The sequence below is a fragment of the Rhagoletis zephyria genome, unplaced genomic scaffold (genome assembly GCF_001687245.7).
Source record: "Rhagoletis zephyria isolate East Lansing unplaced genomic scaffold, Rhagoletis_zephyria_1.1 Rzeph_scaffold_13252, whole genome shotgun sequence".
Taxonomy (NCBI): Eukaryota; Metazoa; Arthropoda; class Insecta; order Diptera; family Tephritidae; genus Rhagoletis; species Rhagoletis zephyria.
In genome coordinates, this window is record NW_016170323.1 from 1 (window position 1) to 15,957 (window position 15,957).

Below are 15,957 nucleotides of genomic sequence, written 5' to 3' on the forward strand. Positions count from 1 at the left end.
TTCCTAGCTAATTTTTATTGATTTTTGGCGACTTGGGTCAGCTAGATTTATGGACGTCGTTGAGGATTTTCTCAAGGTTTTTTGCGGACATTGCGGTATACTTCGTGTTGCATTTCGTGTTGTTTGCTACTTTTTAGAATTTTTACAGGACTATTTTGGAAGACTTATATCACTTTACAGGATTTTTGGGAAAGATTTCGAGTTCAAAATTAAATTTAAATCTTAGTATTGCCTAAAAAACACAATGGAAGGACCAAGTGCAGAAATAATTTAATATTACCGTTATTTTCTTCATGATCAAAAGATCGGATATAAGCCAAATTAGTACGGGACCACCTCTGAGGTACCACCTTTCCTTTAAAAAAAAATATATAGATTGACATGGTCCAAAGAGATGCGGTAACTTACATGAAAAAAATACTCCGACGAATTGATAACCTGCTCCTTTTTTAAAGTCGGTTAAAAACTAATTGGTATTTCGCAAATAAAAAAAATAAATTTCAAAGATTTAGGTAAGTACTAAAAGTGTTTGCTTTTTATTGTAAAATCAAGCATCGGTACAGTCTCCGATGAATATTCTAAAAGCGATTAGTATGTAGTGAATTTCCGACAGGGTGTTAAAAAAAGATTACATACTACAAGTCACATACATTTGTACATGTAACTAATCGGCGGATGCAGTGGATCACTTCAAAATTAAACAAATATTGCCGCTTTCAAACTCTCAAGTGGATGTGAAAAATAGTGCAGAGAGACTACTCGTCGCAAACTTCATTCGTGCATCGTAAGTGGAAAACCGGGAACCCAGCTGTGTTTGGATGGCATGCAATTAAAGAACACAATTTGTTTATTTTCACAAATTCAGATGGAAAAAAGATAACAAACAATAGATTGTATTTCATAAGTCTTACTTTGCAGCATTTGAATTTTTTTGCTGCCATTCAATTAGCTGTGTGGTGATTTGAAAGAAGTATAGTTTATAGTGCATTGTTTATAATAAAAGAAAACTGCATTCGAAAAAAATATCTTCCCATAACCCAAACAAATAATTTCTAATTGAATTTCAGCACATTCTGCTTTTAGCATAAACAATGCAAAGGAAATGAGTGGAAAAGGATAATGATTTTTTTATGGTTTTAAATTCAATGCATATATTTTTTTCCTCCAATTAAAGGGAAATAATTTTTTGGAAACAAAAGCCAACATTACGTGACGAGAATGAAGCAATCAGTCAGCTTTGGAAATTAAAGCTCACTCAAATAGGTGAAGAATGCCTATAAATATGGCCAAGCCAAAACAATTTAAGTATACTTTATTATGCAAGACCGCATTTTTGGCACAGGCCATCAATGGATCACTCAATAAACTAACTGATATGTATATATACATTTATATACATATGTACAAAGATATGTATATAGAAATCAATTTTCAGTAGCCACTTTAAGCACATGACCAAAATCTTGTATGTACAATCATATATATATCGAGCCCTAACCGCCAAAATAACGTAAGCGACATTTTTTCAAAATTTTCTTTTTGATGCAGAAATGTATCTAGATACTCTAGGAATATTTCTGCATCAAAAAGAAAATTAAAAAAAAAATGTCGTTTACGTTATTTTGGCGGTTAGGGCTCGATATAGTACATAAGTATACCAATATAATATACAAATCTTAAATAATATATTCATATTTATGTACGAATGTATACTAGAGCACTGCACGATTACATAAAAAGGTGGCATGTTAATAATCGGCGTCATCGTTGGCATTGTCATTTTAGAAACATGCTATTTTTTTTAAGTAGTCGTGCAGAGAGTCAGCAGAAAGAGCGTAAATATTAGATATACGCAGTGTTGCCAGCATCTATTCTTGAAAAATCTTCGAAGTGAAGATTAAACCAGGGATCTAAGTCAGGTTCTACGGTGTGATAATGCGTACCTCTAACCACTCAGCCACATATTATTTAAGATTTGTAAATTGCAGCTTTAAATTTGTTTAGTAAATCTTAAATTTCATTTGCGTTAATATTATGAAACTCAATTTCATATCCCTTTAAGTAATCTTTCGTGAAAAGAATAGCGCTTAAAGTGGTGGTTTCCAGCTTTAATTTTATTTAAATTAATTTAGGCGAAAAACCTTTCCACAATTGCAGTTGAAACCATATAGAAAATTGTCAAGTGCTGCCAGATGTCTTCTTTCTTCTTTTATATGCAATTTCGGTTTCATTTTATTATCTTCAATTTAAGAATTTGATATTTTTTGAAAGAATTTTTCATTTTAGAGATAAATCTTTCTTACTGGCAATACTGCACGTACGTATACAAAGCGAGAGCATAACGATTAAGACTGCGCCAACTATGCCACATGTCTGTTCCCTTATTCGTACGGTTAGCAGACACTGCATATCAGATTTATAGCCCAATTCTGTATCGGTGACAAACATTTTTTTACTGACAAATTTAAACTTTTTCATATATATTTCCGCAATAAAAACTGTGACAAGAATTTGTCACTGATACAGAATAGAGCCGTTAGCACTGAAGATATTGAAACAGCCCGGTACTGTGCATTTGATAAATTAAAAATCTTTATAATTTGTAAATTTTTTATTATTTATCAAGAATTGGTATTCTAGCACAGAAATAAAAAAAAAATAATTAAATTAATTAAATTTAAAAAATTTGTTTCTATCATTTAAATGCTGCATGTGCCGGCATTTGAACCTTCGACACACAGAATTTATAGTTGACATCTTTTACCTACTCGGCTACGGCAGTCAAAAGCTTTTTTGCTTTTAAATTAATACATATTTTTAATATGTGACAACGAAATTAGTCCCACTCATGTAGAAATCAGTTTCCCTCTTGTGTAAATCGTAGGGCTTTTTGTTTTATACATATTGACACAGAGTGCGATGGGTGCCTTTACTTGATAAAATTTCTTTACAAATAATTTATCAAGAAAACTAAGAATTGGGCGGTAAATGTGTGTAAAGGAAGGAATTCTGACTAAATTCTGTAAGCCGGACGAAAATGCTATTAGAAATGGCAATGCAAGCGCCGGCAAGATGCAAAATGGAAAATTTACTTTCCCGTGTAAACAGCCAGAAAGTGATTTTTGCTGATTTGCAGAATTCATTTTCAGCAATAAAAAAAAAATGCAAAAAAAACTGAAATTAAGAAAATTGTTTTTGAGAAAAAATTTCCATTTCCAAACCAAATTTGACAAGGCATGAATGAAATTTTGTTTCAACTCCGATTTTCAAAGTGATTTAGTTAATCCTTAATACACTTTCAGTAGTCCGAACACTAGTCGCACTGCTATTGACGATGCCAATTAATAACTCAGCGCGATGCTGTTAAATGCGGGGATGCCGAGTAGCTATGCTACTTGTGCATCTTGAAAATCGCCAGAAGTGTTAATTAATAACATACTGGCGCTATACTAACATAATCGTGCAGGCCACTGAAGTAGTATACACAAACACCAAAACAGCCAAGGTTAGAAGAACCAAAAACACCTGCAAACATACGCACGCTCAATTTTGTTTACACCCAATCTTCCAATATTTAAATCTTTCAACATACTTACATATAATCTACAATGAAAACTTTTTAAACAAATATTTTGCACACTTCAGAATTGTTTTATATTTTATATTCAGTGGGCATGTTGTAATATATATTTATATTATATATGTATTTATATATACTCTACTAACACACAAGCATTTCTACAATAAGCCGCAAAAAATAAATTCGCAAAGTAAAATTAAAACCATTTTTTAAATACTTGCGGCATTACGTTGTCGGGCTGAATTTCACTTTATAATACTAAGGTTTTCGGTTTTCGATACCTCACGAATAAAACGCAGAAAGCAAAAAAAACAGAAAACGAAAACCAAGAGCAAAGTAAGGTTGAAGACAACACTTCAATATAAGTGTATGTATGTATTTTTATATACATACATTTGTACACACATACATATGTATTTTTGGTTTTATTTTTCGAATATTTCAGCGTCACTGACCGCCGGCAATATATTAATACATTTTTTATTTTTAATATTTTAAGTACATATGCACATTAGGGTGCATCCCTAAAAAAAGTTGCTGTTTTCCCACGGGAATCATAAAACTTATTAGGTCTTAAGACTTGTGCAATAATATATCGGAAAGATATTAAGATTTACGTAAGCTAGACCGATGAAAACACATCCAAAAATTTTATTTTTATAATTTATTTTTTTTTTTCAATAAATCACCTCAGATGATATAAGAATTTAGGCTTAAAAGGTGCATGCGATTTTATTTTATTTTATCAACGAAATCAAAGTAAAGAGATTTTAGGAGGTCGGCATTAGTCTTAAAATATAATAGATTTTATATTTCCGATGGGAATAAAATGCCGATTGTTTTTTATGGAGAGTGATGGACTCTAATGTGCATGTATATATAGTACATTGGCGGCAGAAATAATGGACGCGTGGTACTTTGAAGAGTTTTGGCTATATTTCTTTACTTTTTTTTATGTTTAATATTTATTTATAAAAGTCTAGGTAGTTATACAACAAACATCATATAAATGTGCTTTTCAAACTTTTAACAAAATTTATAAAAAATCGAAAAATTTTCACCTAATTTTTTTAACTTTTTATTCAGAATTTTTAGAAAAAATGCAGTTTTGTAGCCCATTCAATTTTAGTATAATAAAGTGCAAGTTTCAATTGGCTACAAAATACGGTTGCTTTTTAAGAATTTTTTTTTTTGCTGGCGGTGACGCATTTTTTCCCATACAAAGTGTGCTCGAAAATTTTTTTATATGGAAGAGAATGCCTAGCATAGTCAACAAAAAAAAAATTGTCAAAAATCAATGGTATTTTCTAGCCACTTGAAACTCACAATTTATTATATTTCTAAAATTTCTGGTTAAAAAGCTCGAAATTTAGATAAAAATTTGTAAGTTTTGTATAAAGTTTGAAAGTGTGATTTATATAGTTTTTGTTAAAAGCATCAACCATATTTTTATAAAAAAATACCAAAAAAATTTTTGCTTGAAAAACTTTGTAAATATTAAAAACGAAACACCTTTTATCCATTTTTGACAGCCACTGTAGGCCTGCATTTGCGAAAATTTGAGTAAATATAAATTGGTTGGAAAAATTTGTACACAGACGCTTCGAACAGTTCTTAGACTCCCATCAGAACCAAGATGGTTACCACTTAATCAACCGAAAAAGCTCCTTGAACCACTGACAGTCCTTTGCTGTTCCTAAGGAGTTTCCAACTTGGCAAGTAGTGACTCTAACTCAATGCTTTAACGGCAATGACCTTGCTTTTGACTTTTGAGTTTAATTTGTCTTACGTTTTGAAAATGTTACATTCGAGCTGCTACTTGCGGTATCTATTATGCCAACTGAGATGAAACCCATCAGAAAATCCGGTAGACTAAAGCCACTACTACCTTCATCCAGTCAAAACCCTGGCAGGTGTCACGAGTAGATGGGTTCTAACTTCCCTCGCCATGAATTTGCATCAATCACCGCTTCATGCTCGTAGGACCTAGGAACTGGCAGGGTAGTGATAGTAGCAAGGCTGCAAACCACTCAAAAAGTCGGTGCGGTTCGGTTCAGTGGTTCGAACCACTTAGAAAAAACTTGTACCGGTACAAGAACCGGTTAATGAGTATCCCTGAACCGCGGTTCGGTTCGGTTCAAATGGTTAAATTTTTGTATGCTAAAGGATACAAATGTTGCAAAAAATGTTACAAATACAGTGAAACCTCTCCTAACGGACACCTTTATTAGACAGACTTCTCCCTTGGGAGGACATTTTTTCCTATACCAAGTTTTAAGTATAAATTTCGGAATAAATTACTCTCTCTCTTAAGCGAACACTCTCTTGGCCGGACGCGGACAGTTATTTTGCATAAAAATTTACACAAAAACCTCTATTGAGCGGACGCGAACCTCTTATCAACGGGCATTTAGATTTCTTTCCATAACAAATCAAACAAAAACCTCCATTGAGCGGACGCCAATTCCTCATAGGCGGACTACTAAATGGAAAAGGGGGACTTCCCGCATAAAATGTTATTTTTATGCACACATTTAGTTTGGTTTGCGCAGTGGTTTAGGTTCGTTATTTGAATTATAAGAAACCCTTGGAGAATCCAATCCCAATTCTGATGAATTTATAACAATAGATAATAATAAATACATGGACCGGAAATTTAGATTTCTGGTTGGATTTTGTTTCTGATAAAAACATGAAAACTATTGATGAAAAAGGTACTGACACTGAAAAAAAATAAAAATAAAACTTATGTCAATCGACAGTTTCCCAGTTTTTTATGTAATGAATCTATGGTTTTATTTAGTTTCTGGACTGAAATGTAACATTTATTTTTATTTTGTTATTACTTAATATGTACTTATGCACATAAATGAAATACGTATGCACTTTTGAAAAAATACATGCACATTTTTGTTTGAACGATGTAATATCAATATTTTTTATTCAAATAAGAAATAGTGACAATTCAATTAATTAAAACATTACAACATACCAAGTTCCACTACTCTACCATGAACACTTCCAGAAATATGCAGTATGAAAAATTCGGTTTGTATGGAAGGTGCCAATCAATACTACACTCGTGGAAAAATGTGGCCCTTGGTACGTACCCCCGACTGCATTTTTTATACTACCAACTGTTAAAAAATTAACTTAAATTCAAAGTATTTTATAAGTTAAATGAATTATTACAAAATGTATGTCGATCAAGTAGTTGTATCCCAGAAATGGTGATTCTTAACGTTCGTAACATTCGTTCCAGTTTTCAGCTTTATGCGAGTTACTGCAACCTTGAGAATCTAACTTGACCGGGCTAGTAAGAAACAATTTTAAAGATATGATTTAAATAGAGTAGCAATTAAAAAATATTAGTTACACGGGTTATAATGTAAGTACTTCAATTAGGTTTGCAAGTGATAATTTATGGGGAAAAAATGTGCTACTACATACAGTGCCGGACAAAAGTATTGGCACAGAGAATTTTTCGCAATATATGCAAAGTTTTTATTCTAATTTATTTTCAATATTTTTTAATAAAAGTATAGTTCGTACTTCACCAAAAAACATAAAAACAAAATCTCTAAACTTTGTGCAAAATTCGGGAAAATTCAATAAATTTGCATACTAATTTGCAACTTCTTATTCAGATTTTTTAGAGAAATTCTAAGTATGTACTTTTATAGCCCAACTAATTTTAGTATAACAAAGTGCAAGTTTGAAGTATCTAAAAAATTGCGTTGATTTTTGGACATTTTTTTAGTAGAAGGTGTTGCTCATTTTCTCCATACAAAATATAATTGTCGAACATACTTTGTACGGAAGAACCTGACTGAAAAAAAATTGCCAAAAATCAATGCGAATTTTTAGCACCTTCAAGCTTGCACTTTGTTATACTAACATTAGTTGAGCTATAAAACTGCATACTTAGAATTTTTCTAAAAATTCTGAATAGAAAGTTGCAAATAAGTATGCAAATTTATTGAATTTTCCTGAGTTTTGCACAAAATTTAGAGATTTAGTTTTTATGTTTTTTTGGTGTAGGACGAACTATATATTTATAAAAAATTATCGAAAATAAATTGGAATAAAAAACTGTTCAGATATTGCGAAAAATTCTCTGTGCCAATACTTTTGTCCGGCACTGTATGTTGAAAACAAATTTTTTTTATTGAAAAGTAACAGATTTTCCCATATACTCTATCTCTTTAGCAGAAAAAAAACACAAATTTACATAAAATCCGTTCCCTGCTTATAAAAGAGTGAAATTTTTCCATTCAGAAAGCAAAAATGTTTCACATCACGAACAATAAAAGCAAGCTGTGAGTAAAAAACGTATGTATATGTACATATTAAGCTCGAACTATGTATCTAACCGTTGCAAAAAATATTTACATATAACCTTTTCATTGCACAGCGTTGCAAATATTGCTCACAAACATATTTTCATGCATACATATAAATACTTAAAACATGCCTTTGCAATATACACAAGCGCACTCATTTGACATTTAAACAGCAGCTTAGCTGATATTGCACAATATTACAAACTTGTTTAAGTGGCATTTAGTAGCTGAAAGTCAAGTCTGTCTTTTTTAAAGTCGAATACTTAAACTTTAAAGTGCAAAGCGTAAACCGAGCTACTAGCAATCAGGCGAACGAACTACTTTATGTATAAGGAATGCTAAATAAGACACAAATAAATAAAAAAAAAATGTGAAAAACGAGTAGACTCGAATACAAACGGCCGGACCAAAATACTAAAGCAAAATTAAACAGCGAAAATTGGTAGAACGTGAAACATTGTTAAAAAGCAACAACTTGACACCAATTCTCACATTTCTATTTTCCGTTTTTGTTCTGGCGTTGAAGCCATTCCCTCCACGACGCTATCGACTTGCACTTCACGCTGAAGCCGCTTGCTGGTATTGGCAGCCTCAGCCATGCTTACCGAAATGACGGAGAACAATGAAGAATCTCGAATTGAAATCAAAGTGTATGAAGAAAAGTGCTAATGAACTGTAGCAGATAAAGATGAGGTAATGCTTGTAAAAAATTGCGTACGGTTTGTAATTAAAAAAAAAAAAAATGAGGCCAGCGAATGAGCAAAAGGCGCGTGGCACAGGCGAAAAGAAAGTTTGATTGGATGGCCTTACACTACATTATGCGAATGCATTATTCCTTACATAAATACATACTAGGTACATACATCTATGGATATACAAACATTCCCTTATGCCTAAGCGCACTTTCTAATGGTTATTTCGTTTTTACCAAAAAATCTTGCCTTTGGATTGCCCCTTTCTCTTTTCGTATTCGATTCTAAATTAAAAGCAAAGGGTCAGAAGATTGTGTGTTCTTTTCTTAAAATGTCACACTCTTGTAAGGCAAAAAAGTCACATTCTCTGCCCTGTGAAGCTTTGTCAGGGCAGATGATTGCCCTGAAAATCAGATGGTTGCCCTGAAAATCAGATGGTACTATGAAATGCGTGAGCTGGGCAAGGACAAGAAAGCAAAAAACATGCGTTTTTACAGGGTTGAGTGTAACATCAAACACATTTTGCACCGGGGAAGGGCAACATTTTTTGGAAGAAACGAAATCACCATAGGTATGTACAGTGCAGGCTAGCAATAAAATTACAAAATACCTGCGTTATATACCTACTATGTATAGAAAATTCACAGCAAGTAATGTTCGCGTCTTGAAATTATCTTATTTTTGTATCATTTGGTTTCACTTTTTTCTACTTTTACTCGGAGAGTATATAGACACAAACATCTGCACAATACAAAAGGTATGGCGTGTCAAGAATGCCAGACATTTACTGCTACGCCTGCATACAATCTGCCTGCCATTCAAAAGGCGATGTGACTGATGGCGTTGGCGTTGTCGTTGGCTTTGACGATAAAGACGGCTGCGCTGTCGTTGACGCGATAGTGGTGATGGTGATTGCTAGGATGACGATATTGAAGTACAAGGCAGCTACCTACTAACATCCACCGGAATGTGGACAGGCATTGACGAGAGTCGGGGTCGAAACGCTGCAATCATATATGTATACAGTCAGTGCCAAAATGATGCATGCCCGTCAGAAATTTTCAAATTTAAGAAAAAATTTAGTATGCAGTTTTGCAGCCCATTACACTTTTGTAGATATATGCAATAAAGTGCAAATTTTAAGTCGATAGCAATTAATTACCGTAGATTTTTAGAATGTTGCGTATCTTCTTTCATATTTGTACCTACATATATGTATGTATAAATGTAAATATAAATAAAGATTGTGTTCATGAGTTACATTAGAAGAAAATGCGTAACACCCTCAGCAAAAAAAAAGAATCCCAAAAAAAAGGGTAATTTTTAGCGACTTAAAACATGCACTTTACAAAACATATAAAAACTGCATACTCAAAATTTTTTTAAGAAAACGAATTCAAAAACTAAAACTTTCGATGAAAATTTTTTGGGTGTTCTCGCATTTTCCAAGAGTTCTGTATGATATTAAAAAAAAAATATATATTTTTGTGGTTTTTGCTGTTGTATGAACTATATTTTTGTCGCTGACTGTATATGCAGAAGCGTTGTAAAATGCAAGAAACTGCAGACTCTTAAGGCAAAGGCGTAGTATGTTTGCTTTATAAGCATTATACGCAAACAAAAAAAAAAGAACAAAAAAAGATAAATAAGACGACAATTGAAGGCATTGCTTTGTTTGCAAATATAATTAACAAGCACAACAGCGATTGGCTGCCTTGATACAGTAGTGGGAACATACATGTGAGACATACACACATCGACTACATCTTTATCTAGATATTTACACACACTCTGTATATACATACATATGTACATATAAGCATTAGATACCAGCGTTGACTGTATATGCAATAAGATACAAAATGAGCAATTCAAGTGTGCTGATAGTTGTAAGGAGGCCGGCTACATCGGGTAAAACTATACATTCATTCATACATATACATACATATAGTAAGTACAGGCTAGGTGGAATCTGCAAATGAAAACGTCGAAACATGTTACGAGTATAACTTGGAATTGTATTGATAAGAGATGATGATTTTCTAACATTCAATGCCAATTCATTTAGATAACAAATTTTTATGCAAAGTTTAAATTATAGAAAATTTTTACAAACTCACGCACACTTCTGCTTTGGCTAATAAAAAGAAATGCGTTGAAACACTATTAGTTATTATTAATAGCATTAACACAGCTATAATAGTCATGGGAAATCAGTTAAGTTAGTGAAATTAATTTTTAGTAGTGAAAGCACTAGTTATAATGGTTTTATCGTACCCATCAAATGTACATACATATGTTTGTATTCAGGTTAGTTGATACATGAACAATAAAAGCATGTTTAGCTTAAGTGAATCCCACAACATACACATTTGCATACGTATGTACATACATACATACATGCATGTCAAAAAGTTTATTAAAAGCGAATTTGAGCTCTAAGGGCTTGGCCATTAATGAATCATTAAGTGGAGTAGACGTATTGAGTTTTAGTTACATTTCGTTCAACATTAGTAAGTACATATGGTTACATACGATGTATGTATGTATGTTACTTAATATGTATAATCAGATAGGTATTCAATTAAATTTATTTAATTCAATCAATTACACAGTTCAACAAAATTTGATCGTATTTTATCTCAAAAACGGAGCAGACCTCATCTTGTAGATTTTTTATGCTGATTTGAAATGCATTTACACAATTTTTCTAGCACGTCCAGTTTTTGAGAAAAAAATTGCTGAAGTGGCGAAAAATTGCAAAATCGCATTTTTCAAAAAAAAAAAATTTAATAGAATTTGCACGTTGTTATTCAGAAGAAAAAAAAAGCACGTATTAATGAAAATCTAATTCGTCTGATGGGTTCTTACACATTTCGATGAGTCCATTAGAAATGAGTGAAAAAATAAAATAAAAACTCAGTTCTTCAATAGCATACACTTGATTTCCCACAGATACGGAAATCTCAATGAACGTAATTATTTTAAAAACAATGTTATTTCGTGAACAATCCACATTAAAAAATCAATATTCCAGATTCATAATTAATTTAGCCAGTCTCCTAACAATTTCCGCGTTCTGGAATGAAATCCTTAAACTTTTTTTTTGGAATCGCATTATCATCGCTTTTCAAGATCCAGCAAGCATGTGGAGATTTGATTTCCTATTATAGCACTTCTCCATAGTGGATTTGCCCCAGTGGAATCGTTCTCCATGTTCTTAGCTAGTGTTTTTACTCAGTTTTTTTTACTTTTCACCTTTTCCTACTCAATCCATCGACATGTATAGAATCGATCAAACGAATTAGATTTTCACTAATACGTGATTTTATTTTTCTTCGGAAAAACTACGTCCAAATTCTATTTCTTAATTAATTTTTGCAATTTGCCATTTTTCTCATTTCAAGTTTTTTCTCAAAAACTGGACGTGCTAAAAATTTTTTTAAATGCACTTCAAATCAGCATCAAAAAATCTATAAGTTGAGGTGGTTCCGGTTTTTGAGATAAAATGCGACCAAATTTTGTTGAACCGTGTTATCAATCACCGGATAAATATGTAGCATAGTGGAACTGTTTAGAGGGTATCTAAAAATATTGGCAGTCATTATTGCAATTACATCAAAGTATTTATAATTACGAATTTAGAAGGGCTTGTGCGCCAATTAAAAGTACTAATAATGATTTGCGCATTTCCTTCGAATTTAACCATTTTTTTAGTTTCAAACAATATCTTTTTTCAACCACCTACAATTCTCTAAAATACATAGATTTATTGCGAAACACGAAAGATTATTGTCCTGGCAACAGGATAAAGGGAGTGGCTCCAAACATACAAATATGTATTCATACATAATAATATTTACATACATATATACACATACCTAAATATTGAAAGCAGCTTTCGTTTTCACAGGCAGCAACAACGATGGACGATGACAGCAACTTTTTTAAGGCTATTCACAAGTAAGCCCAGGGATAAAAGGAATTAGACAGCATCAGCAGGTCACAAGAAAATATTCATAAGAGAAATGCACCCAGGTTAACATAAATATGTATACCATGCATCACTCATTTATGAAACGAGTGTTTTTGTTACCAATATCGTTGACTGATTCCTCTGTTTTTTCGTTGCTAGCAATCGCATACCCCTTAAGCCGGTAATCCTGTGAAAATGTTCCAAATCAATTCCGACTGTTTAAGTGTAGACGGCGTTGGGGCGCCGGTGACACGACGCCTTTAAGTTGCATTTGCACATATGACAATAAAATCCATACACACATTAATATACATGTGTGTATGCACATTTGTACGGATGTACACATAAAACGACCGCGGACGCGCAACTGCAAAGTTGGAATAGCGCAATGATGGGGACTATGTGACGCGACTTGTTTTTTCTTTCCTGAATCGATTTACTTTCAATTTCTTGCTATTGCACACTTATATTTTATTTTAACTTTTGCATGTTGCTATTGAGCTACACGCCCCCATCGAGCATCAAACCACTTCCCGCGTCTTTTGTACCACTTTTCACACACTTGGCAGAGCCCGATACTTCTCAACGCTACTCTTCAGCTAGCAAGGACGTCGAGGGTGGAGCAGTCGCATAATAAAATGCAATAGCAGGAAAGATGTAGAATAAACGCAAAGTGGAAAAATTAAAAAAAGGATGCTGTGCTGGCTTTCGCTTTCTTTTACATATACACCCCTGAAATTGCACTTTTATTGCGAATTTTAATACATTTTCTACGCTCGCTGGAACTTGCTATATTCATTTCTGATAAATCACTTTGCTTTTCATACAATTAGTATTAATTTTCATTTAATAACTTCTCAACTTCTGCATTTTTTAATTTTTCACATCCTTCCATATATTTTTTTAATTTTTTAATTGCACAAAAACCCGTCGTAAACAACCGTTGACAAACTCAACCAAATTGAAAATGAAACAAATTCACTCGCCGAAAAAGTTTTTACCTCTCTCTTTCTTGTTCATTCGCTCTTGGCCACTACAGGGTTGCATGCGATGAATTTTTTCTGGAAATGATTTTTTTAGTGGCGGCGGTGTAAATTCAACGATTAAATTTTAACTTTGACTAATAATTTTTAAAATAGCTGAATTTTTAATATTTCAAATCGCATTTGCCCATTTTGGCCCCACACCGATTCGCCTTACAGCTTTTTGAACCCAAACCGATTCGCGGTAGTGTCATAAAAAGTCCCGGATACCACGAAAAGATATTCCGCAAAATGTGCGTGTTTATCACCCTGTACTTACGGTAGTGCATTCCAATGATTTCGGGTAGCTCCAGAAAAATTCCAGCAAGTTTGACGTTTTCATTTTGTTTTGCTTTTTTGTGCTCGTTAGCTGTCATTTGGTTTTCTTCTCATTCCTTGCAATTTTCCCCAATTTAATTCAGAACTTTGTGCAAATATGCCCACAGAAATTGAAAATATAAACCCAAATGTTTATGGGAAACGTAAGGAACGTGAAGTGACCGCAAATGAAGAGGATGAAAACGTGCCGGACCCCATCGATTCGCGTGAAATATTTGGTAGATATTTGGGCCTACTTTGCATATATATACATGCAGATAAATTTATCACTGTCCTTTCAGACCTCGTTCGTAACATCAACGACCCAGAGCATCCACTCACATTGGAAGAGCTGCATGTAGTGCAAGAAGATTTGATTCGAGTAAACGATGAGAAAAATGAGGTAACTATTAAATTTACGCCCACGATTCCTCACTGTTCGATGGCTACACTCATTGGGTTGTCCATACGCGTAAAACTGCTCCGCTCGTTGCCACCACGTTTCAAAGTGAATGTAGAGATTACGCCTGGAACGCATGCATCAGAAAATGCTGTTAATAAGCAACTTGCAGACAAGGAGCGTGTTGCAGCCGCGCTGGAGAATAAGCATCTAGCTGAGGTCATTAATCAATGCATCTCTTTTAAAGCTTGAAGGCGTGCGACGATTTGTCGCAATCTTCTTTTCTTTATTAAAATTTACATTTCAAGCGTTCAACTGGTAAAACTAAACTATAACAACTAATAGCACACTAACTTAAGCCTTTTTCGCGTGCACCGTGGACGTACTCGTACTTGTGTTTCCCGTCGCAGGCTGTGGTTTGGTAGGATCATATTTGAATGTCTTCACTAAGGGACCCTTGCCGGCTTTGGCAAAACGGATTTCATCCAGACGCTGACGCTCTTCAATTTCTTTTGTTATTTTCATATTTTCCCATGCTAAAATGAAAATAAAGTGGATATCTGCATAATTCTTTAAATGGGGCTATCTATTTTGTTACATACATTCTTTCATCCCCTTAACGAAGCCTTTCTTCTTTATTGGAAGGTTGTCTTTTTTATGCTCCACCATCTTGTCGATTTTGAAGTAATCCCGCACTGCAGGTATTCTCAGCATGGCCACCTTAAATGAAGACCAGGTGAGTTGTGCAAAAATCTAATAAAAAAATTAACTTTATCTACCTGACCCAAGGAAATGAAATTACTGCAAGCCCAATAAGTCAGAATGGCTGCGGGGAAGTTCATTGTAAAGGGGAAAATAGCAATTGGTAGCGCACGCAAAACATATTTCATCATTGACATATTCTGTGCGGACAAACGTGCACTGTCCGTGCCAATTTCTATCGTTAAATAGAGCGTCGCGCTGGTAATTAATGGCAACATGAATGTGGGATCGGCAATGGTTAAATCGGTAAACCAAAATAGACCACCNGTGCGAGTGGTACAATCATATTCTTCAAAGGATTCACTTGTTTCTCCTTCATAAAAAGCATCATTTCCTGGGCATAACGCGCCGACTCGATGGCATTACCACTTTGGCGAGCTTCGCTCATTTTCATTTGTAATACTTGCAGTTGCGGCATGTAATTGTTCATTTTTGCTGCATTTCTTTGAGCCATTATCACCAGCGGGAAAATAATAGTGCGCACTACCGCTGTGCCAATTGCAATTGTTGCCCACCATGGTAAATCACAACCAATATGTAAAAACTCCATGCAGTTTTGAACGAGACCTACAGGCGTCCAGCCACCAAGCCCTATTGATGCAAAAGTGGGTTCTCCAGCGGCATTGAGTAGTTGTGTGGCAACATCTTCGACTGGTGCGGCTGGTGCTTCAGGAATTGCTGAAAGATCTACTACAGTTTTGCTAGCATTAGCAGTATCTGCGACCGCATTAGTTGCACCAGTTACTGCAGCATCAGCGCTAGCAAACCGTATTCCGCCTGCTGACAAACTAAGTGTATTTAGCGATGACGGCAAAAGCAGTGGGTGTGTTGTTGTGTTTGCACGATCCGCTGCATGATATTCTC

The 15,957-nt window shown here is 34.0% G+C and overlaps 1 protein-coding gene and 1 pseudogene across 1 annotated transcript; one reads left to right on the forward strand and one right to left on the reverse strand.

Annotated features, from left to right (window-relative positions):
* Positions 1-13,946: 13,946 nt before the first annotated feature.
* Positions 13,947-14,896, forward strand: galla-2 (MIP18 family protein galla-2). The gene is made up of 2 exons (XM_017634358.1): positions 13,947-14,170; positions 14,234-14,896. The coding sequence occupies exons 1-2, from the start codon at positions 14,050-14,052 to the stop codon at positions 14,581-14,583; spliced, it is 471 nt and encodes a 156-aa protein (XP_017489847.1). The 5' UTR covers positions 13,947-14,049; the 3' UTR covers positions 14,584-14,896.
* LOC108378057 (mitochondrial inner membrane protein OXA1L-like) lies at positions 14,580-15,952 on the reverse strand (annotated as a pseudogene).
* Between the last annotated feature and the right edge of the window lie 5 nt (positions 15,953-15,957).